Source organism: Cervus canadensis, chromosome 19 (assembly GCF_019320065.1).
Source record: "Cervus canadensis isolate Bull #8, Minnesota chromosome 19, ASM1932006v1, whole genome shotgun sequence".
In the NCBI taxonomy this organism is placed as follows: Eukaryota; Metazoa; Chordata; class Mammalia; order Artiodactyla; family Cervidae; genus Cervus; species Cervus canadensis.
The window spans coordinates 20,853,822-20,879,567 of record NC_057404.1 but is presented as its reverse complement, the minus strand read 5'-3'; the positions used below and the strand labels follow the sequence as shown (position 1 = coordinate 20,879,567).

The 25,746-nt window shown below is 35.6% G+C and overlaps 1 protein-coding gene across 1 annotated transcript in view; it reads right to left on the bottom strand.

Annotated features, from left to right (window-relative positions):
• DHX15 (DEAH-box helicase 15) overlaps positions 1-25,746 on the bottom strand; it is a 53,040-nt gene that overhangs the window by 3,840 nt on the left and 23,454 nt on the right. Inside the window, exons 4-12 of the mRNA XM_043438296.1 lie at positions 22,796-22,955; positions 20,788-21,006; positions 15,324-15,491; positions 7,064-7,150; positions 5,922-6,071; positions 5,411-5,519; positions 4,703-4,894; positions 1,628-1,750; positions 19-209 (exon numbers count right to left, since the gene is read on the bottom strand). Coding sequence (XP_043294231.1) covers positions 19-209; positions 1,628-1,750; positions 4,703-4,894; positions 5,411-5,519; positions 5,922-6,071; positions 7,064-7,150; positions 15,324-15,491; positions 20,788-21,006; positions 22,796-22,955 — 1,399 coding nt within the window. The remainder of the gene's footprint in view (positions 1-18; positions 210-1,627; positions 1,751-4,702; positions 4,895-5,410; positions 5,520-5,921; positions 6,072-7,063; positions 7,151-15,323; positions 15,492-20,787; positions 21,007-22,795; positions 22,956-25,746) is intronic.

Sequence of the window (25,746 nt, the reverse complement as noted above, 5' to 3'; positions counted from 1 at the left end):
CCTGTACTATCCACATACCTGCATAAAATACCCAGTAACCAAAGCTTTTCTTATATTAATATAATAGTCCCTGCTTGTAAAGTCAGTACTTCGACGAGGCAAATTAAATCTGTCCATAATTCTTGATAGCTGCTGGCGTACATTATCTGCTGACATCAGGGACCTGTAGTTAATGAAGTTGTCATAACACCACTGAACCGACTCATGATCTACAAAGTTGGAAAGAGGGAAAATAAGAGGGGACATGCATCATCCATATAGGTGTATTATCTAATTAAAAAATAAAGTCAGTATAAGTAGCAAGTAAAACCAAAAAGGGAACTAAACCACTTCATTTTAAAAAATTAATCACAGTCTTAATCAACTTGTGGAGTCAAGTTCAAAATTAAAAACAGCACTAAGGTTTTTGGCTACTGAATGACAAACAATGATTTTGGAAAAACTATTTTTAAGTTATTTTACCCATGAAAATCTACCTGGCTGTTTTCAATGGATAGTCTTAACAGGGGTGGATTGAGAGAATCTGGAAAAATGCCATGTCTTTCTCATTTTCAAAGAAAAACAGGCTTAGATTAAGACTATCAAATACAACTTCAAAGTTATAAAAATGAACCTCAAGAGACTATTGTCATATTTTCCTCTCATTTAATTTTTATAAATAGTGAATTCCTCATTATCACTGTTTCCGTGTTTTCAAATAACTTGGAAAATGTTTTTTCATGTTGCTAAATATTCTTTGAAAATATGATATAAAGCTAGAAGAATATTTCATCATGTAGCGAGCGACAGCATCACATTGAGCCATCTTTCTTTTGGTGGGTATTTTAGGTATTTTTCATTTTTCTTTACTATCATAAAAAACTGAGATAACAAACTTGAATCATATCTCTGTCCAAAGAATACTAAAATAAAATTTCACAGATTATCTATAGGTCAAAGGGTATGAACTTGTTAAGGTTCTTGGTAGCATCACATCTACTGCTTTTCATAAAGATAACATGTATTTCTATTCCCACCTCTGGTGTTAAGACTGCTGCACTGCACGAGACCCACTCCTACACAGCTCTGACTGTTTTTCTTCAGCCTTTGCCAATTTTATAGGTGAGGAAATGGTACCTCTCAATAATGCACATTTACTGAACTGCAAGTAATGCTGAAGAGCCCCCCACTCGAGTTTATGAACCACTTACAACCTGGTCATTCACATTTGTAGCCTATTTTCCTATTTCGTTAGTAAAAGTAATTTTACATAAGAGCTATTTATTAGGAAAAATATTAGACAGTAATAATTATGTAAGTAATACAAAACTATTCACACAAAAGGCAAAGTTAAAAAAAAAAAAATCAAAATCTGTATGTTTGTGGTAAATTTTATACCAGCATTTCATTTTTACTGCTCTGTATTTCCAGCTTTCTAGTGCTTTCCTCCTGATTATAAAAATAAACAACTTTGGAAAAGATGGGCAATTTTTATTTTAAATGCTAGTCAGGAGTTTTTTCTCAAGCACCTCTGTGTTTCTAACGTAAAGTTGTCACAGATAATAAATGAAAGTGAGATGAAGAAATACCTTATATGCTGCAAGTGACGTTCAGACAAAAGAGTGCCTTCAATCTAATTTATACTTACTTTGTTTAAAAGCATGGTAGACATTCAGCAGTGTCAGATGATCTCCATCTATGTGGGCAAATCTCATCTTCGCCTCATCTGCAGCTTTCTTGGCCTCCGTGGGACGAACAAAACACTGTGGGACTAAACAAGGTTGGTATGGGCCCAACACAAACGCCCATATCGATGAGTCACGCATTCACAGACAGAGGAACAAGGCCTAGCTAGGTCAGTTCACAGAGCATAGGGCAGGGCAGGATGGCCTCCAACTGCATCTTGGACTGTTTACTACCTTGATTTGGTACATCAACACCTAACCACATCTGTAAGACAAGAGGGTTTCAAAGCTACAGAGTACCTGATTATTTTTAACTAAATCTAAAAGTAGGCATCAAAAACAGCTATTCTGAAGGCCATCAAGATACTAAAAGCTCAACTTATTGAAAAAACCAGTGCCGATAGCTCTACCAATAACCAGAATTATGGTGTCAATAGCCTTTTAGCTAAACAAAATTTTTCAAAAGGTCATCCATTCAATCCGCTGAATTCCCCACTGCAGGACTAAAAACAACTTTCCAACCAGTCTATGGCCACATTTCTATCGTAATTCTTCCCTAGTGCTGCGGCTATTACCAACTGGTGGGTATCACTATTAGCACTGGTGAGCAGAAGCATATGTAACATAAAAAATATCATGAAATCTTGGGTTTTGATGATAGCAGTAGTGGTGGAAGGTTAAACCGCCTTTGAATTAAGAAAATTCAAAAAGGCTAGGAATATTCAGCCTAGTTTTCCAGCATTTTAAGAAAAAGATTACCAAATAAAGTCCCAAGTTCTTTTTAAAAATTGTTATTTGACTCGAAGTCCTCATATAAAAGCAGAATCCAATATTTTAAACGTTGACAATTAGTCTGAAACAGTCATTATGTCAGGGTCATCAAAATGAACTACAATATTTTTTTAGAGCCTCAATATTAAATCACATAAAACTTGAAGTTGTTACAAAGTGTGTTCTACATTTTTTGAAATACAACTTTCCTTAATTCACTTTAGCAATTCCATAGTTATAAAAGCAGTATGAAAATAAAAATACTTAACAGCTTGGGACTTTGTCAACACATTTTTAAAGCTCTTAAAACTTTGTCAATAAAAAAAATTATAAATCATCAGTTCAGATAGAAGATAATAGGAATAATCAACAAGATCAAATACAGTATCAAATACTCTTTGCCATCCATACAGTTTCCCCTTTAAAATGATTCCAAAGAAGCCAAATAGAAACAATGACACATGATCACAGTAAATATTAAGTCTTGCTTAATGTAACTGAAGCAAGGTAACAGATATAAATACAGAAATCTCTCATAGCTGTAAACGTTAATGTGAACTAGCTACCAGTTAAATGATTGGGTTTAAGAAGCACTCAATAAGGCCCCTGATTTTTTACTAGATGTATCAGGACCCCCAAACTCCAGAAACTCCTTAAATGGTAAACAAAGCATTACAAACTAAGCAAATTGTTTTAGTTGCATGACTTCTTAACCCTTTAACACCCCCCCACAAATGCCTTGCTTAATAACTAATGCACATAAATGTTCACTCTCTTGATGTGCTAAAGACTACCAGTTATCCCCATGCTTTGCAGAACCACTACAAGTAAGAGATGTAGATGGGAGATCTCAACTGCATTGTAATGACCAATTTTTTAAAGGGCTAGCTAGTTTTCTAAACTTGAACAATGCTAACCCTATAGTATGCCCGATAAAAGAGAACCTAGAAAAATAAAAACTAGGTAGGTAACAAACACAATCTGTTAACTCTTACCCCACACTCTCTAAAGCTAAAATGTTGGGTTAACTACAACCAGGAGAATCTAACAAAAATCACATATATGACAAAAGGCAGACAACAACCTACCACCACCTCCGCAAGAAACTACAATTTCATTAAAATGATTCAGTACTGCCCTGCCCATCTGCTCTGAGTCTGATCAATCATAACTGCAAAAAAAAAAAAACATTTTTGCTATTCTTAAATTAAAAATTCACATCATTAAAACATACATCTAAACTAAGCCAAAAATCTTGTATTTAGAAATTTAAAAAATTTCTTCGTTTAATTTCATGTAAGAGTTTGAATTATTTGAGGTATTTAATTATAAATAAGACCAATAAACCACTCTACAACTGGAAATCAATCTTCCCCAGTACTGAAATTAGTATCATAGAGTACTTTGACAGTCAGTAAAAACACGCTTTCTGTTTTTAGCTGTAAGAATCAGTGTACATTTCTATGCTAATAATATTTCTCTGTTTTGGAAAATTTAAATTCAAAGTTACTATTTGTGAATTAAGTGTTACAGCTATTAATAAAAAACGGTAGTATTTGTTCAGCTCAATGTTCCTTCAGATTTTTAAAATTAAGCAATTTTACCTATTAAACGTATTTATCAAGTGTTTTCCTGCCACTGTAAAAGAATTACCACCAGATTAGATTTTAAACCTAAAATTATACATTACTACTTCTATTTATTTGATACTAAGTTTAAAATAATTATTTGACTGCCACTGCAATACAATTTATACATGAAGAAAGAGTTTACTTTTTAAATGATAGCTTGGTTTGTCTCAGGCTCACTTGAATAGTGCCAGCTACTAGAACAAAGTTCTTCCTGAGCTTTCAGCAATAAACTGCAAAACTGATGGACCTACCAAAGAACTCTGTTATAGTATCTTCAGACTTAATTTTTTGGCTATAATGTGAGGTTTGCGGGATGGAACCCACACCCCCTGCAGTGGAAGCATAGATTCTTAACTACTGGACCACCAGGAAGTCCTGGACCTATTCTTTTCTTACTGATATTTTAATCTGAGCCAATGTTTTTTTACTACATTTTGTGTACAATGCTTTACTTTACTTTTGTAAACACTATATTATTATGAAGCTATTTTTCAAGATATTTAGCAAACAAAATGAGTCCCTTAAAAACATCTGTAAAATTCACTATCATACTAAGTATTAAAAAACAAACCCAAAAGTGAAGTCCACCCAAACTTTGAAGAGCTGGGCTTTTTTTAGTTCCTTTCCCTCTATTACCTGACAACATAGCAGTAATAGATAGGACCTCATTAGAACAGTTGTAGTCACAACTTGCAATAACCATTTTAGCGAGCTGTGGATCTAGAGGAAACTCGGCCATCATGGATCCCAATTCAGTCAGATCTCCATCATCATTTAAAGCAGCCAGATAATTCAAAAGTTCTAGGGCTCTCATCAGAGTTTCAGGAGCTAGGAGGAAAAGGCAATCTATTAAGACAAGCTGCCTTAATAAGCAAAAACGTGACAAAGCACAAACTATTAGAGGCACTCTCATTTTTCTTTCTACAGTGGACCAAATGTAAAACTCAAACTGCCATCAAATTCAATTACAGAGATCTAGCAAACTATGAATCATATAAAACTGCAAAACTTGTCTGTACAGTAGTAGTTAAATGTCACCTTCTTAAGTACATTAACTGTTAACTCAACAATGTGTTTATCAAATTATTTTCCCTCAAAAAAAAGAGAAACTTTTTCACATTTTCATGCCCTGCCAATAACTCCCAAAATAATTTAGTTACCCTGAAAGATAGGGAAAAAAAAGAGAATCTGCTATTTTTCCACTCTTTTAGATTTAATGCCAACACACAAAATTTCTCTTGATGTATTGCAAAGGAAAGGTAAAATGTATTTAATATATAGAAGGAAAAGGAATAGTCAATTTTGGTTAAAAAGTCTGATAAAACATGCTTTGAGAATTTATACCTGGTGGATCCATAAAATCGAAATGCACCAAATCATCAATACCAAGTTTCTTCAACTGTAACACAACTGATCCTAAATTAGAACGCAAAATCTCAGGATAAGTATTATCCTAGAAAAATACAAAAACATTTGTTTTGTTAAATATCCCATAATCTTCTTGCTCCAGAAAAAAAAAAAAACATATCTGTTCTCATCCTTAGCTGTTTACTTTGGCATTTCTTCTAAACAACTGACTTAGACAGGAGAAAAGTATTTGTGGACTAAAAAGGAATCCGATACTTCCTGTAAGCTATCTTTATAGGGTTCGAAAGGTTACCACTGCTGCCCAATTCGACTTAGAACTGTAACAAAGGGTTGTATTGGTAGACTACACCATAAATTTCAGGGAAAACAGGGAAAACCTAAACAGCTTATAGTGCCAAAAAAGATAAATAAGTGAAGTAACTTCCCTCTGGTAACAAGTTTAACTTAACCTTCCAAAAACAGAGTAAGGACACAGTAAAACCCTTACCTGCATCTCTGTTTTGTAAGCTTTCTCTGTATAAAGTCGGAAGCACTTTCCAGGTCTGGTTCGTCCTGCTCGACCAGCCCTTTGCTGAGCTGAAGCTTTACTAATGGCTGTCACTAACAGGGACTCAACTCTGATTCGAGGATTATACACCTATTGGAACGTAAATAACATTACAATTCGTCCTCCAGTTAAACACAAAGCTGTCATCTAACGAAAGTATCCAAAGCCCAAAGTTAACCCCAAAATAAACAAAGTAGTATTGATGACCAGCATAAATCATGCTGGGACAGAAACAGAATTCATCATTCCTTAACTTTCTTTCAGGTATTCTGACTCCATCATTCTGAGAGACTCAAGCTAACATGAAAAGTCACTTAACACAGAGATAGCTCTACTCTTCCTTATTTAAAATACTTTCAGTTTTACCTTACTTTTATATGGTGAATAGTGCTGAAGGTTTTTGCCTGAAAAAAAACTTGTCAATTTCAACACCCAATGTTCAGTGTGGGTATCAAGAAAAACATTTTGAACTCAGTCCAGAGGAAGTCAGTTATATGCTGCCAATTTAAAGAATTGTTCTCCAACAAAAACGTGAATACTATGTATAACAAATTCTCCCAATTATAAAACATAATCAAGCGCAATCAAAGATCTTAGGTAAGAAACAGTTTTATTTATTAACTGAGTAATCCCTTAATTTGGCTCAAGTGCTTGGGTACTCAGTACTGTTGAACTAGAGGTTAACATAATACTTTTTTCTCCCCCCAAGTACTATGCCTGGCACATAATAGAAACTAATTTAGCTGACTGAGTAACTAATAGGTAAGGATGATAATCCTGTACTTTTTACTACTCCTTACATGAATATACATTCACATATAAAACATTCACAATCACCACACAGACACAAAGAAACCAATGAAAAGAAAAAAAGAAAAGAAAAAAAAAAACATAGGATTATAAACATGGGCTTAGTATGTGAAAACCAGCTAGAACCAAAGGCTCAAATCACAGACTTCTGAAAATGAAACACAAACTGGAAAATAATTCTAAAAAGTAAACTTCAGGCATGAAACAAGTAACAAATAAGTACTATTAAATCAACACTAATTTATAAAGTACTACAGTACTAAAATAAGTACCTTTTGTTTCGCAAATCCAGGATCAATTACAAACACCACACCATCTATTGTCAAAGATGTCTCTGCAATGTTAGTTGACACAACTACCTGTTTAGATACAAACAGTATTTAACTTAAACTACAAGCCAAGTACAATTCAAATAAGATTAATCATTAACTTATACTAAACAATCAATTACAAACCAGTAAATAAGCAGGAATTAGGTTTAATCTTTAATAACCAATGCTATATAAAGACATTAATATTTAAGAATTCAAAGTTTCATTTAGTTCATCATAGCACCTTCCTTTTACAACAAAAAATCTTCAGGTTATTACTTGACTACATTAGGTTTTAATTATTCAAACAGCAGAACAAAATCAAAAGAAAATAACTGGTAAGGCAATAAGCTTATCTCACAGAGTTCCCTGAGAAAACACTCCTTGGTTAATATTCAAACTGTACAGCATGTACATACTTTCAATACTTTCAGGCAACATTTACAAAAGATAACTATATCATCAAAAGTCAACTAAATATTTTAAATGAAATGGCACGTGGGGGTGAAAATCTCAACTTAGAATCCAGTAAGAATTGGTGTATCATCAGAATTGATCATAGATGTTCTGAAAATCTCAAAGTGGGTGTCACAGCATATAAGGAATCTTAAGGAATGATTTGAACTTTTTATTGAAAGTGAGTAAGGTTCAAAGCATTTACATACTAACATGATTGTTTTTTCATGTGGGTGTTTTACTGTATTTTAAATATGCTTTAGAAAATTAGGGACCTGTGAATGACATGTCACATAATTTTTCTTTTTAAGCAATGGAAAAATGGGATCTTCATTAGTATTTTTCTCAGAGCATCTGATTTGAGGAAGATTACTGCCATTAAGGTGGAGATGCCTGAATATGCAAGCAGTTGACACAGAAAATGAATCAGAGTCTGCTCTTAAAGCTTTTAGAATTTGTAAAGAAAGATTAGAGGTGGAATGGAAGTACAGTGACATAAAAAACATGTCATAAGATTTTTAAAGGGTTTATTTCCTAAGCAAATACAAGGAAAACTTACTCAGAAAATGGCATTTAGGAGAGCTGTTGAAGATAAGGTGGGATCTTCCCTGGTGGTTCAGATGGTAAAGCGTCTGCCTACAGTGCGGGAGACCCGGGTTCAATCCCTGGGTCGGAAAGATCTCCTGGAGAAGGAAATGGCAACCCACTCCAGTATTCTTGCCTGGAAAACCCCATGGGCAGAGGAGCCTGGTGGGCTATAGTCCAAGGGGTCACAAAGAGTCGGACACGACTGAGCAACTTCACTTCACTTCACCCACAAGGGAGAAGTGAAGAGCATTAGCAATAGAAGGCTCTGCTTAAACAAGAGCATGTGGATAAGAATGCCCTTAGGCACATATAAGAAAGGACTCACACTGCCAGGTAATCTTGGAGGTCTAAAAGGCTACTAGAACATCATTAACAGGATGGTATCATACAATTATTTACATGTCCAAAACCAAAAGGCTCCCTTTTTGCCCTGATCAGCTGAAAAGAATACTAACTAGCAAATGAACAGTAAACTGTAAGTGGTCTGATGCTAATGAAATATATTTTCCAGAACATTTCAAAGACATGAACATTCAATAGTTAGAGCTGAAGCAAGCATAAACAAGGTCAGGAGGTGAACTTCAATAAGTATAACCAGAGTTTAATATTCTTCTACAAGGTCAGTGTGTTGCAGTGGAAAGGTAGGTATCAAAGCCAGGAATCAAATCTAAGTAGCTAAGTAAGAGTGGGGAGGTTTTAACACACTCAAACTTCAATTTTCTTTTATAACTCTTGCATAGAGCCCTTATAAACTATATAGAATCACAAACCACATGCTTGTTATTATATAAGAGGTCTTGTGGCTTCCTGGAATTCTGGGGTAAAACTGTAGTTCTGGAAAATGTACATCTAAATAGAAGTATAAAACATACTTTGGGGAAAAAAATACACTTCATCTATTTCTTCTAGAACAAAATACAGTGTAATAAAAATGTACTGATGCAAACTTTAAAGTTATTTAAAAATAATTTTTGTCCATAAAAACTGGTGTTCACATGTTCTCTCTGGGTCTGTGTGACAAATTGTACAACATCTGTAAGGAGGTATGGATCTGTGATTCCACAGATACTAACAATCAGGTGATGTCCACACCAACTTTGGCAAGCTCTGTGTCATTACTGTTGAGTCAACTGCCGCCCAAAAGTGAAACTTTGAAATCCGAAGTGTTAACAAAGACCTAGAGAAACACAGCTTTTAGTTTTTTTCCAAATAATAAAATTAATGAGCTAGAAAGCTTTAAAAAGACAGTAATTTTTTGAGTAGGACCTCCCTGACCCATGAGAAGTGGCTTTTGGGACAAAAAAGGGAAAAGCTCAAACTGTACAACTTTGGGCTGCAGATGTAACACTCGCTAAGGCTAAATAAAACATGTTTACATACACACTCGGCAAAAAAAACAAAACCAAAAACAAAAACCAGACAAATAAATGATACAAGTTATCCAGCTGCCTTGGAACCTTAACAGTGGGGTGAGGCAAGCCCTAAGTATTTTCTAGATGTAGTAAGTGGCACATGATCTATTCAGGAAACGGTCACAACACAAAGTGGTCCTAGAATTTGTCAAAGAATTCATATGCCACAAAGCTTTCTAGACTATAGCCTGACAACAGTGTTCAAAGAGCCTTAAAGAGTGTTTAAACCTCAACGACAAAGGAATTATTTCACATAAATAGCCCAATATATAGAATAAACTCTATGATAAAAAATTAAGACAATGCCAATTCTAATCTTTCTATATTAAATGTGTTAAGAATAAACTCTCATCTAGATTTATCTCCTTCCCCCTCAATAATCTGCTTTTTAATGGAATTCACATTGATTTATTTCAATAATTCCATTTCAAAGTACTTGAGATGCTCTACTTGAATTCTATTTGGACACAATAATGCATTTAGGTTAAAGAAGTGTGGGTTTTTAGTCCCTAGGGAACTCGGTGGGGTCTCTAATTCAGTGAGGACATTAGCTTGTTTGTAAATATTCCAGCAGTACCACACCAAGTTATCTTCAGATGGTGGATCATTAAGCCTCTCCTTAAAATTAGAGAGACATCGCCACAAGGGCCATTTCTCTTTTTTATTGAGCAATGTATGCTCTGAGCCATGTTAATTAGTAAACTCTGAGATAAGATACAGAAAAATCAGCTATCTGTATGGGCAAAATTAATGAAAACGAAATAAAAATAAAAATAGTTGCTGGATTCAATAACACCAAATCTATAAAACAGCAAATATAAGTCTCAGTCAAAAAAAATGCATATGTAATTTATTGATGAGTAAATGTTAATGCATGTACAAAGCAACTGCAGCTTTAGCTTTAAGTCAAATATATGAATAAATATCAAAAATGATCAAAACAGGTAAAGTATCCACCCTCAGAAATTTATGTATTGCATTCTCAACTTTTCTTGACTACTAGAACGCTTCAAAGTCTACCATTGATTCTATGTGAGAGCACCACACAAAAAGATTTCAATAACTATTTGTAAAAGGAATGCTAGTTAAGTACCCAATGCCCATAGAAGTTAACCTTTAATATAGCCTACATTTTAAAACTTTAGTACTAAAAGGCTGTTTTGTTAGTTTCATCACAATCAATTAGAAACTACTTTGCATAAATTAATACAATGAGGAGTAAGACAACAAATGAAGTACTACTTTACAAAATGTGATCCAATATAATTTAACAAAAGCATAAATCAAATAGTACTTTAAGTAATTGGCAGTAGACCGTAAATCCCTAACTCTTCCTACATAATTTTATTTATTTTGTACTTCTGGTCAGTTATTTTTTGAGGATAGTTGATTTGCAACGTTGTCTTACTTTCTGCTGTGCAGCAGTGAACCAGTCATAACAGATATGCTGCCGCTAAGTCGCTTCCGTCGTGTCCGACTCTGTGCAGCCCACCAGCTCCCCTGTCCCTGGGATTCTCCAGGCAGGAACACTGGAGTGGGTTGCCATTTCCTTCTCCAATGTGTGAAAGGGAAAAGTGAAAGTGAAGTAGCTCAGTCACGTCCGACTCGGTAGCGACCCCATGAACTGTAGCCGGCCAGGCTCCTCCGTCCATGGGATTTTCCAGGCAAGAGTACTGGAGTGGGTTACCACTGCCTTCTCCATAATAAACATATATCTGCTCTTTTTAAGATTCTTTTCCAGTACAGGTCATTACAGAGCACTGAGTTCCCTGTGCTATTCAGTAGGACATTATTAGTTAGTTACCCATTTTATATACAGTAGTGTGTACACGTCAATCCCAATCTCCCAATTTATCCCTTCCTGTAGTTTTAAATTAATGGTGAATATCGATCAGTGACAGCATTCCTGAATGAAAAGTCCCATTCCAGTAACTGGCACAGTAATCTTTAATTAATGAATTCATGATAGAAGAATTAAGCCTTGGCCTTTACAAAGAGGATATTACCAAAGTTATAGCATTTAAAAAAAGAGAACAGGAAAGCAGCAACTGAATACCAGTCCTCTTTTCCATACCCTCATATAACCTGTGTGCATCTTCATTACCTTTCCTCTTTCCCCACAATCCCATCAATCCTTTCTCCTACTTTAACTGGACCTGCCAGGCCCTGGGTCTGATGGTCACTTACTCATCTTGCCAGCCAGTCAGTGCTTGGCCGTAGTGCATTTCAATGGTCTCAGGTTTTCAACTAGTACTATCTCCCATAACCAGCTTTAAAATATATGACGGGATGAGTAAACCCTTCTCTACAAACTTTTATAAAAATCGTTTCATTTCACCTTAAACATGATGAGCTTCAAAGTGTCTTCCCTCATAGAGTATAATGCACCACTGCCAAGGGAAGATCCCCCTCCCACTGGGGTCATCCAAGGAGGCTATGAGAATGCTCCTTCCGATTTCTAAGATAAAGCTGACTCATGCTAGGAGATAACATGATTTCCCAGCAAGAGATCTTATAGCTTTAGCTGAATGAAAAACATAATTAATTAGTGGGTGATGAAGTAGCACTGTGGCTCTTAGTTTTGATTCTGAATTAAAAGCTGGAGATGAGATCCCAAGGTAAGCCAAAGCCTTGGAAACTCCAGGGGCCTCAACATCACACACATATACAACTGCTGCTGAATCATTTTTAGAAAGACAAAATTCTTCTAAATATTCTAGGATTTACAAGAACATGAAAAGCAGTAGCTTAAAAAACAAAACAACAAACTAATTCTATTCCGTGGGCTTAAACTGCTGAAGAGTCTACAAAACATACCATGTACAGAACTGGCACCAGACTGAACCTAAATTTCCAGTCTGCTAGTATTAAAGGATGAAAGGAGCTCAAATATGAAGTTAAGGTGGACCCCATCAAAGTAACTCAAAATGGAATGAAGAGAACTACATGAAAAGACAATCATGGTAAACCTTGCTGTATTTACTCCAAGATAAATAAAACCACCATTTTAAAATTAAAAGCAGATATATAAAGTACCCATGATTTCAAGAAAAATTAAACCATCTGCATGGAAGATGCACTAACTCCACTTTATTATAATGTTTAAGAAACAAATACTTTTATACACATCCACTGACACAGAATGAAGTTTAAAAAAAACTAGAGAATGAGTACTTTTCTGTCAACAAATCTCCTTCAAAATTATATACTAAAGTTATCACTTAAAATTTCAATTTTCCCCCAAAATTCGGAATGCAAATAAAGTAACAAAATATTTTAACATGTTCTAGAGACAGCATTATGACAAAAATAGTTGCAGCATTCAACATAATGAAGCTAGGATCAGACTATTTTTTTAAAAAGTCATGTTCACAGTTTTTGATTTATGATTAACTCAAAACCTGATTACTACCCCCCCATCAATCTCCTGTTAATTTATACTCCATCCACTAGGCTCATGGCTCAGACGGTAAAGCGGTAAAGCATCTGCCTACAATTGAGGAGACCGGAGTTCAATCCCTGGGTTGGGAAGATCTCCTGGAGAAGGAAATGGCAATCCACTCCAGTATTCTTGTCTGGAAAATCCCATGGACAGAGGAACCCGGTAGGCTACCGACCATGGGGTCGCAAAGAGTCGGACATGACTGAGCGACTTCATTTTCACTTTCAGGCTCATGCTGCCTATCTTTTCAGTAAGTTCTTTCAGTTTGAAAAATGTATCTGGTTCATTTAACTTTTAGACAGTCAAGTAAATAATTAACCATGATATATTTCAATATCTTTATAATTTTTCAAAATCATCAAAACTATTAAGAAAAAAGACTGAAAAAATACAGCAAAAAAGAAAAAAATTTTGACTCTCCTAGCCCTGTACACAGAAATAAACAATGAATTCCAAATCTGATTGACAAGTAATTCATAAGTGAGTAATATTTCCCAACATTTTTTCCCTACATTAACAGACTCAAGTGTATAGTGGTTGCCACGAGGGGTTACCCTGTTCTAGAAATGTTAGTACCCTGTATACACTCAGTTTAATCCCTATCAATCATCTCCCAAGGTGATAAAGGTAATCATTTATACCCACTTTAAAATATAGATTTCAAACTCTAAAATCAGATTAAGAATCACACAGCAAAAATTACATGCAACTTTAAATAACCTTATATAAATGGCTGGGATTTTTAAAAGCCAAGCTGACCCTTATTGTTCTAGTGGTTTTTAAACCTTTTAAAGCAATGCAATTTTATTTTCAAAGGATCTATCAGAATCCCCATCTCAAAAAATTAAAGCATAGCTGCCTGTATCAAACTCAAATATCCATTGCCCAACAAAGCATGCAGAAACAAGGTTGGAAAACCCCTGGCCTCAGTTCCTGTGCCAGGCAGATCCATACCAGTGGGACCCACAGTTCCTACCCTCAAGAAATCCACGTAATTTATTCAGTGTTATTAGTGATACTGTTATCAGCAATCAGTGCAGTCAACAGACATGACACTTCAGTTAGGTTGGTTCCAAATCAGGAAAAGGAGTATGTCAAGGCTATATATTGTCACCCTGCTTATTTAACTTATATGCAGACTACATTATGTGAAATGCTGGGCTGGATGAAGCATAAGCTGGAATCAAGACTGCTGGGAGAAATATCAATAACCTCAGATAGGCAGATACCACCACCCGTATGGCAGAAAACGAAGAAGAACCAAAGAGCCTCTGATGAAAGTAAGATAGGAGAGTGAAAAAGTTGGCCTAAAACTAAGATCATGGTATCTGGTCCCATCACTTCATGGCAAATAAATGGGGAAACAATGGAAAAAGTGAGAGACTTTATTTTGGGTGGCTCCAAATCACTGCAGATGGTGACTGCAGCCATGAAATTAAAAGACACTTGCTCCTTGGAAGAAAAGCTATAACCAACCTAGTCAGAATATTAAAAAGCAGAGACACTACTTTCCAACAAAGGTCAAAACCATGGTTTTTCCAGTAATCATGTATGGATGTGAGAGTTGAACTATAAAGAGGGCTGAGTGCCAAAGAATAGGTGCTTTTGAACTGTGGTGTTGGAGAGGACTCTTGAGAGTCCCTTGGACTGCAAAGAGAGCCAACCAGTCAATCCTAAAGGAAATCAGTCCTGAATATTCATTGGAAGGACTGATGCTTAAAAGTGAAACTCCAATACTTCGGCCACCTGGTGCAAAGAACTGACTCCTTGGAAAAGACCCTGATGTTGGGAAAGATTAAAGGCAGGAGGAGAAGGGGATGACAGAGGATGAGATGGTTGAATGGCATCACCAACTTGATGGACACGAGTTTGAGCAAGCTCCAGGAGTTGGTGATGGACAGGGAAGCCTGGCGTGCTGCAGTCCAGTGGGGTGCAAAGAGCAGGACATGACTGAGCAACTGGACTGACCGAGAGACAAAAATTCTAGGAGAAGCCAAGGAACTGAAGAAAAAAGTACTTTGTGCCAAGTGATTTAATGGGGAGAAAGACATGTGGCCACCTTCCTCACCCTAAGCAACCTTGCATTTGCTAAGGAAGAATTCCCCAGGGGCAGGGTAGCAGTACCTGTCAAAAGATATGCAGAATTCTACACAAATACATTTCCTTCTATTTACTTTGGAAATACAGATAACTATGTAGCACACAATTCAGATCACAATCACCTGTAACTTACTCCTTGAATCATAATTCAATACAATTTGAAATCTCACAGACAAATCTTTCAGTATCAATTCACTGTTTATAGAGAACATTTCAAGGTTACCTTTCTTCCAATTGCTCCATTCTGTTTTTTTGGAGGTGGAGGCTCAAAGATGCGTTGCTGCTGCTGAGGTGGGAGTGTGGAATACAATGGAATGATTTTGATGTCGCCGACTTCAGGGCCCAAATCATCAACCTCACGCTTTATTCTCTTACAGGCTTCATCAATTTCCTACAAAATAAAAGTTGAAGTGTGCAAACAAAATGAGTACACACTGAAACGTTTAAGTACTTACTATAATCGTGGTTCTATGCAGCTTATTTTAGTAATCACAATTAATTCAGCAAATTTCATTGGGATTTCAAAAATAATCCAAGAAACTTTGATTTCTCTAGTCACATAAACACACAATTGCCTTACTGGCATTCTACACCCTTTCTTCTTAAGAGTCAATGTCCTAATTAAGTCTCAACAAATTGTACCAAAATTGAAATTTCTCACCCAGGAATATTTAACTGCACTCATAACCTTTTCAATTTTCACAATCTACAAGAAACTGATGTGCAAGATATTTTAAATAAGCCAATTAGGCTTTAATGTCACGTATCACTAATGCAATTATATGGAAGATTTGCTTCATTGTGCCTAATGAGAACACACACCTCTACAGTATCAACATAGATATTTAAGAACTAGGTTAACCCAAATATCTTAATGCCTCGTCAAAAACTTCCCTAATACACAAAACAATTCCACCGCACTTGCATTTAATTCCAGGTTTCAAGAGAGGACACAATGAATACTGGGAGGTGTGAGAGACAGAGAGGTAGGTGAAGGCTCTAGGGGATGGCAAAGGGACTTTAACATGGAAAGGGAGCTATATTTAAAATTTTACAGAAGCTTTAATTCAGTTAAACTCAGAAGTATGGTAAATGATTTGGCAGTATGGCCAATATCAATCAGAAGTTACCCTTATTGACAAATTATCTTTTATTCAAAAGACAGAACAATTTTTAAAAATTTACCAAGTAAATTTATTGTATATTATAATCAAGCTAGAATAATTTTCCTTAAAATGATTTCTTAACTGAAGTGCAACTTTGTTTCCATGGTAAAAAAATACACTTAAGAACAAAAAAAAGTTTAAATCAATTTAAAACATATCAGCTTTCTGGAGTATTGATAAGGTCTTAAAAACTGTGACACAGAAAATTACTAAAGAGCTTATATACCAATTTCCTTTGAGGTATACAGTTTCCAAAAGAAATGGAAGTTTGCTATTCATTGAAAAAAAAAATATTTTTACCAAAAAACTGCTTTCAAATGCTGTATCTAGATTAGAATGCCCCCTGCTGGTACACAAAAACAAAATTAGATCTTAAAAAAAAAAAAAAACACAAACACAATATAAACCCAAAACTATATAGTTCTCTTTAAAAAAAAAAAAAAAAAAAAAATATATATATATATATATACTCTTTTAGGAAAACTGAAGCCAAATTCAGAGTATTTTTCAATTCTGTTAATTCAGAAGTCACCAAATACCAGATTTTATATAGAAAATTAAGAGCTCCAAATCATGCATTTGCAGACTCTAGAAACAAGATTATTCCAAATTTATTTGAAACTATCTAAGCATGTATGGAGCTGAAACAAAATCACTACTGCATGTGATATAAAGACAACTCTAAAGAGTGAGAAAAAAAATCCCACAGTTTATGTTTTTATGTAGACAAAGACATTCTTTTTTTAAACTTGGCAACAAAATTTTCCCTAAATTTAACTGAACTTTCATAGTCAACATTGACAGTTCGAAAGACAAGAAAGCTCATTGATATTCACCAGCACAATGCAATCTTCTGCTTAGTCATGAACTGAGACAAAAGTTCAAGAGTTTCTGAATTGAGCAAAAGACTTTCAGCTCCAAAAGCATCAATACATGTTAGCAAATTAATTCAGACCCTACTAAAGAATCTAAACTCCTACACGTTGGACTTCCCTGGTGGCTCAGACGGTAAAGCGTCTGCCTACAATGCGGGAGAAACCTGGGTTCGATCCCTGGGTCGGGAAGACTCCCTAGAGAAGGAAATGGCAACCCACTCCAGTACTCTTGCCTAGAAAATCCCATGGATGGAGAAGCCTGGTGTCCATGGAGTCGCAAAGAGTCAGACATGACTGAGTGACTTCACTCACTCACTCACTCAATGAAAAGGCTAACTTTACTCAGTGAAATTAAAGAAGAAAGAATGTATTGCTTAAAGAATGAAGAGTTCAAAATCTTCAAGTATCTACTTAAAACAATTCATATTTCAATTACAATCATTGTTATCAAACTTGGTAGCACAGCTCCTCTAGGGAGTTCTACTAGGAACACCTGGTTTAATGGATTAACAACAACAAAATCAACATTTTCCAAACCTTCACTAATCAAACCTGGTCTTCCCCTCCCAAATTAACTCAAGGGACTATAGAAACACTATTGTTTACATGGTCAAAATGGTAATATGGTTGTCATTTTTAAGTTTTGAGATAGTTAAATTTTATGGATACTATTCAAATTCATGGAGATGGGGCACAGAACTCCCAGAATCTATCACTTATCTGACCAAATAAAAATAACAGGCTCACAGACATGAGGAAGAGTAGCACTGCTACCTTCTCCTCAAAGGTCTTCAAGTTCCTCAAGACTAGCTAATCATATAAAAGAAACTTAACAATGCAACAGGATACATGAGATAATTGGGGCTTATTCCCTTCCTTTCCTCAGTTGTGGGAGAGCTGCCAGAGTATCAGCCACAGAAATTCAACTCATAGAAAAGCATTTCAGGTCCTCACCAGAAGGCCATCTGATATTTCTTATAGAATTCTAATGTGCTTGACTATCTGAACATAATGATTATTTTGAATAGCCATTTAAAAAAAACATGCTACTCACTCTAGAGAAAATGAGAAACTAGGGACCAGACACCAAAGAACAAAATGAACACAAATGCCTCAACACTGCAAAATATTAAAAAATTCTTCGATTCAAAATGCATACAGACTAATCGTTAGAGAGGTTTATCTGTAAAAGTGAATTTGCAACACACCGAATTTCCCAAAAGAACAAGTATGATTCTTTACTGGAAATGTTTGCAAACTGGGGGAGTATATCTACATCTAATGGGTAAAGGCCAGAGACACAATAAGCACCCCACTACGCATGGGGTTCCCACAGCAAAGAATTAATCAGCCTACAACATAAATAGTGTTGGAAAAAATAGAAATACTACTGGGAAAAAATTCAAGAATAAAAAGATTACTAAACATTTATAGTTCTTAATGCAACAATATTTAATTAAATATTAGTATCAAGCACCCCTGTGGAACCTGAACACCAGTTAGAGTTCACACTATCCTGGCGGTTAGGCAGTCACATACCAGACCACTGATTTTGGTATGTGAAAGAACTAGGGCAATTTCCCACTATACTGTGTAGGGTGGTGTCACTAATGTACCACGGGCATTATAATAGCTAAAACATTCACCTGGAACAGTGACTTTTAACCTAAGGGAACAGAAAAATGGCCTTTAGAGCTTGTTAAGGATGCAGATTCTTACAGCACTTCATCCGCGAATTTCATCTGTTTCAGCAAGCCTGAAACAGGGCCAAGAACTTGCTTTAACAAATTCCCCTACCCAAGGCAGGCAATCCACTGACCACACTTGAGAAAAAAATGTTCTAGAGCAGGGATCAGATCTCTTACTATAAAGGGCCAAAATTTTTTAGGCTTTGCATCCATTTACCACCTCTGAAGCATATTCTTTGTTTTCATGTACAACCCTTTAAATACGTAAAAACAATTCTTAACTAGCAGACCACACAAAAACTAAAACAAGAAGAGGGTCAAGCACATGTAACTAAATTAATTAAAATTCTATAAAATTAAATTCTAGTTCCTCCTCTCACTAGCTGCAATGCAAATACTCAAGTCCATTATATTGTTGCAGCTACAGAAACTAAGATTGTGATCTGGTTTCATCACTTCATGGCAAACAGATGGGGAAGCAATGAAAACAGTGACAGACTTTATTTTGGGGGACTCCAAAATCACTGCAGATGGTGACTGCAGCCATGAAATTAAAAAACGCTTGCTCCTTGGAAGAAAAGCTATGACAAACCTAGACAGCATACTAAAAGGCAGAGACATTACATTGGTGACAAAGGTCTGTCTAATCAAAGCTATGCTTTTTTCAATAGTCATGTATGGATAAGAGAGTTGGACTATAAAGAAAGCTGAGCGCCGAAGACTTTATGCTCTTGAACTGTGGTGTTGGAGAAGACTCTTCAGAGTCCCTTGGACTGCAAGGAGATCCAACCAGTGAATCCTGAAGGAAATCAATCCTGAATTTTCATTGGAAGAGCTGACGCTGAAGCTCCAACTTTGGCCACCTGATGTGAAGAGGAGTTAACTCATTGGAAAGACCCTAATGTTTGCAAAAGACTGACAGTAGGAGAAGGGGGCAATAGAGGATGAGATGGTTGGATGGCAACACTGACTCAATGGACATGAGTTTGAGCAAAATCAGGGAGATAGTGAAGGACAGGGAAGACTGGTGTGCTGCAGTCCAATGGGTTGCAAAGAATCAGACATGACTGAGCAACTGAACAGCAACAACTATATTCAACAGTATAGATATAAAACATTTCCAGATGTGAAGCAAGTTCTAATGGAGTAGCACTGTTCTAGAAACTTACTCAGAATAGACTCTCAGATCAGACCCTACACCTGACCTAGCGAATAAAAATCTGCAAGATTTCCAAATGACTGGCATGTATATTAGTTTGAGGACACTAGAAAATCCACAAAGCCTATTACAACAAATGACAAGCTTTCAGAAAACCTCTAAAAGAGTTTCTTTTATCCAGATAACTCACTGAGCTTATTTAAGCCATCAAGAATTTCATAGCACACCTGTAAACATCCTGGTGGAAATGAGTTTAGAAACTGCTGCATGAGAGAATAAAATTCCTATCTTAAAAATGATGTAAATTCTAACTAAAGAATTTCAGTGATTCCTTCCAATTCTCAGTAAACACATGCAGGAAGACAAAAACAAAATACAAACATTTGTTTTGATGGTAGATTGGCACCTGAGTTACCCAAATTCACTTACAAACTATATTACTGCCTAGAGTAACCAGATTTCATTCATGCCTCAGCAGAATGGCAAATCAGCACAAAAACACTTGCCACTCAGGTCTCTCCAAAGTTGAGACTAAAACTGCTAAATCTTGAACTTCTAAAAGCATTTAATATTCTCAGGATATCAACTAGAACACAAAGGCTAATGGCATACAAGGGTATATTCCTAGAGTACATAAATAAAAGGAGCTATATATTTCATATATAAATACAATCATGCTGAAGAAAAACTTTATAGACATTGGGATGAGAAATACACGGTTATTATGTGTTGGGTTCTTAAGTTTAAGTTGTTTCCTAATAGAAATAATATAAATAAGGAAGCAAATAATGACAAATACCTCTTGACCAGTTAAGAAAAGTAGCAGATCTCCTTCCTCCTCTTCACACATATGAATTTGGATCACGGTTCGAATTGCCGCTTCAAGATAATCTCTCTCTGGTTCAGGAGTATAAAAGATCTCAACAGGATGTGTACGCCCAGGAATAGTTAAGAGAGGACAGTTATCAAAGTAAATCTGGAATTTTCCTGCATCCAGAGTAGCACTCATAACTATAACCTGAAAAGAAAACAATAAATTATTTGAAGCTGTCTTCAAAGATTGTAAAGAGATGAGTAATGTTTACTGCACCATATATATCAACTACTGTGTCTCTAGTGGCTCAGACAGTAAAGAATCGGCCTGCAATGCAGGAGACCGTGGTTCTACCCCTTGGTCAGGAAGATTCCCCTGGAGACAAGAAGGGCTACCCACTCCAGTATTGTTTCCCGGAGAATTTCAAGGACAGAGGAGCAAGGCGGGCTACTCTGTGGGGTCACAAAGAGTCAAGACATGACTGAGCAACTAACACTTTCACTCTTCATATATCGATTATGCCTTAAAAGTTGTGATAAAAAAATCAAATATAGAAAAGCTGAGCTACAGTAAATTTACATTTTTAAAAAGTAGGAATAAACCTGATATCTAATAAATAAACTACCATATATTTTCATGAAGCAACACCTTAAAAACCAAAGTTTATAAAATTACATAAAAGGAATTGATAAAAGACATCAATATGTAATATGATTGTTTCCATGCTATTAAAAAAAAACATGACAACCTTGCACACAGGGAAAAACAAAGAAAGAAAAAAAATAAATAAATCAGCGGTACAAATATTTCTCCATTCTTCCAAATCATCTTTACTAAGCATGAGTTCTTCAGAAAATTTTCTGAAACAAACAGGTTTTCTACACTACTGAAAAAGCCACAGCGACAAAAGTCTTCAGGTGCAGGCTGCCTGACTGTGTGGTCACCCTCTCTTTATTTAAACTACATATGACAAAACCCATTAAATAGAAAGCTCTCCCATTAAACATTCCATTACAGAGTTCTAAATTTCTACTTTTGAGTTCCTCCCTTGAAATTTCAATAGCTTATAACGTTTAATCAGGAACAGTACTCATAGTTATTCAAATATATTCTTTAAAAGTTTAATTTTTAAAGTCAAATCAAACTCAGTATCAATTTTTTTAAGACCCAGAATCTTTCTCCCCAGTGTACAAACCTCTGTGATACATACAATAACACTCAATACTAAGTTCCAATGAACTGCACACATAAAATACAAAAAGGGAACTTCATAAAACTTAGGAGACAAAAATGTCCACACAGTTAGTCAGTTTTAAGCCCTTATCAACACAGTAACACTGGCCAGGGTTTAACTGGTATAATGGACGGCGGGCGGGGGGCTGGGGGGAAGAACCAAGACCCTAGGTTAAGGGAAGGCATTTCTGAGGAGCAGTATGTTTTGGATACAGTTATTCCACTCTCCAGCATTATGAGTTAGAATGAGTGAGTTTGCGTTAGGACAAGAACAAAGATCTGATCCTTAATGAAGGTGTCCCCTGTACTTAATAAAAAGCAGGGTGAGCACAAGGTTTAAAAACACCATGGCATAAAATCATTTGAAATGAAACAAAAAACTGGGTGGACTATATAATGAAACGATTAAAAACATATTGCTAAGAAGTGGAAGTATATTTAAAATCTAAAACAAAGACACAGTAAGAGAAATGAAAAAGAATGTATAAACCACTGCTGGTACTCTCCTTATTTGCTTTTTTTTTTTTTTCCATTTATTTTTATTAGTTGAAGGCTAATTACTTTACAATATTGTAGTGGGTTTTGTCATACATTGACATGAATCAGCCATGGATTTACATTCCTTATTTGCTTTTATAGGTGATTATTTTTGTAGTTGTAGTGATCAGCATGTACTCCCTTTTAAATATATATATATATATATATATATTTTTTCACCTATAGGATTTTTAAAAAGAACCAAACAAATAAACTAATTCACCTTTAAATCTGATCTCTGTCTAACAACCTCCTTCAGAACACCCATGAGAATATCTGTAGCCAATGTCCTTTCATGAGCCTCATCAAGAATTATTACACCATAACGCTCCAAGAGAGGGTCATTCATTGCTTCACGAAGTAGCATCCCATCAGTCATATACCTATATTGACAAATAACATGTTGGTTATTTAGTGTGTTTAAAGTTCAAGACATAAATACGAAATGCAAAGACATCAGATAAATATAAATTAAACCCTTGTCCAAAACAAATGTGTTGTTATTTCATAGTCAATTACAAAATCAAGCTTCCAGAAAAACTTTTTAGTAAATGTATCAAACAAGTTATACATTATCAAATTCTGTCAAATGAAACTATTCTAATACCAAAATGCACTGAGAAACAATGTTAACCTGATAACAGAATTAAACACATTTCACACAAATGCCAAAGTGAAAATGGTCACTTAAATAAATTTCTTAAAATAAAATTTAAAATGTTCAACTTGAAAAAAAAAACCAAGAAACCATTTTAAATTGCTTTATCACATTACAGCACTAAAATGTTGTATTTCTTTAAAACTGCATTAACTTCCCACTTAAGCTAACAGGTTCAAAAGGGCTGAGAGAGCATGAGTCTACCATCTTTTTTTCCTCAGCTCTAATTCAATAAAATGATGGTAAAGAATCAGAAAAAGGAATACATTCATGGAATAAGGAGCAACATTATGCTGTGGAAATGCTGATAAATTACGGAAAAAACAAGGCATATAGCATTATCTATATCAATGAACCAAAGAGGAAAACTAGGTTTAGGGATGGTTTGAGAGAAGACAGCTAATACAGAATCCATGCACTCAGATGAAGGGTGATTTGAAGAATGATTTGTATGGGTCAGTGAATCTCCTGTCTGTTCCATTCTGGCTGCTACTGTCACTAATACAAAACATCCTGCATTTGGCACTTGGACAAAATGAAGTCTGCTTGCAAACACTGAAGTTACAGGCCATCCAGTTAAATACAAATCCATGGTTTTACTTACATAATTAAAACAAGTATAAAAATCTGAAGCCATCATTTATGACTTCACCATTCTGGCTCTATTTTTCACAAATTAATCTAATCTTTCAAGGACCAACTTTGTATTTTTAGCCAAAACCATCTGTTGAAGCACTGAGTTCAACAAAGTGACAGTGTATAACCCAAGTGAACCCTTCTCTTTATTCTGCCTAAACTTAGTTGTAAATTAAGACTTTTGGCAAAGAAATACATCTTTACTTGATATATTTTATACTTCTTTCTTCTTTGGTCCTATTTTAAAAAGGAAACGATCACATTCTTGACATTGGCACAGCACTACCTGCAAGATTACTTTATATTAAGACCATGAAAGCAAAAACAGAGCCAATTAAACTATGCCTCAATGCCTTAACTACAGTGCATGAATCAACTACTCTAGTCTCTAGATGTTTTGAAATATCTTGATCTATGAGGACACTTGGTAATTTCTCCTGCCTGCAGGTGTTATTACTGACACAAGCTAGGCAGTCCTTGTGCACATTATCTCAGTAGCAGAACATTAACACACTTTCATCTACTTGTGGATAATTTCCTTAGTTTCAGCAATACTCCATCTTTTGCTTTGCAAGGCAAAAAACATGGATTGGTCACTCTTTGAACAATATCTGCTTTAACACTACCAACTTTATACCCTGTTACTCAGTTTCCAAGCCTACTCAATTCAACATGGAATTTTAGCGTAGTATTTTTGAAAATACTGTAATTAACAAATGAACTCAACATATGTAGTTCCAGACATACGTATTATTTATGTGAAGTGATGAAATGTACAGCTAGATCAAGTTCAATCATTGACAACCACCTAACTTCCACCTGTAAGACCCTCAACACTGTAAAATGCATTTAATATGTCACATATTAAATTGTGATTAAAAAGTCACTAAGCATTGAACTTTCACTTGAAAACCCCCTTAAAAAACAATACCCCTTTATTTTGATTTTTCCTCAATAAGATTCAGACCACCACGTGATGATGGCATCCAAAAGCAGAGCTGACCCAAATACTCATTCTTTCATATTTTTCTGAGAAGAGGGGAACGATTAAAGATGGCAGCTTATAGCTATAATTAGATTAATGAACTATTATTTGCTCTTTTATTAACAATTATGCATTATCACCTGTACCAAGTTAAATGGTCAACTAAACCCAAATCCTCAGACTTCCAGATTCTAGAATCAGAATTAACATAATTAAATTTGCTGCTTTCCCAGGGAGTATTAGCAGTTAACTTTTCCAGGGCTTTCAAATCAGTGGAATAGACTACTAAGACTAGGTATCAGTATACCGATTCCCAATCCCAGGCCCCTCAGACACAGACATCCTCTCCTCCAAGCCCCACGACTTTCCTGGTGATCCAAAGATTGAGAACTCGTCTGTCAACGTAGGGAACACAGGTTTGATTTCTGGTCTGGGAAGATTCCATACGCCCAGGGGCAAATAAACCCAAGCACAACTAGTGAGCCTGTGCTCAGAGCCCAAACAGCGCAACTACTGAAGCCTGAACACCCTAGAGCCCTTGCTCCACAACGAGAAGCAACGGCAACGAGAAGCCAGAGCACGGCAACGAGGGGCAGCCCTCACTCACCACAACTAGAGAAAGCTCTCGTGCACGACGAAGAAAAATTTTAAACAAGTCCAGAAATAGAAAGTAGAAAGCTATCACCTGATGATTTGCTAGATATATGAAACCCTTTCCCAAAAAACCAAAGTAACACTGATAGAATACAAAAAGGGCAGAACCAGGTTCTGATAGCCCTAACTATTTTCTTTTACCCAGATCAAGTTTTTCTACCTTTCATAGTAGCAATTAAATATTTACCCAGACTAAGGGGTGAGCCATAAAAATAGGGCGCCACAATAATAAGCTGTAATT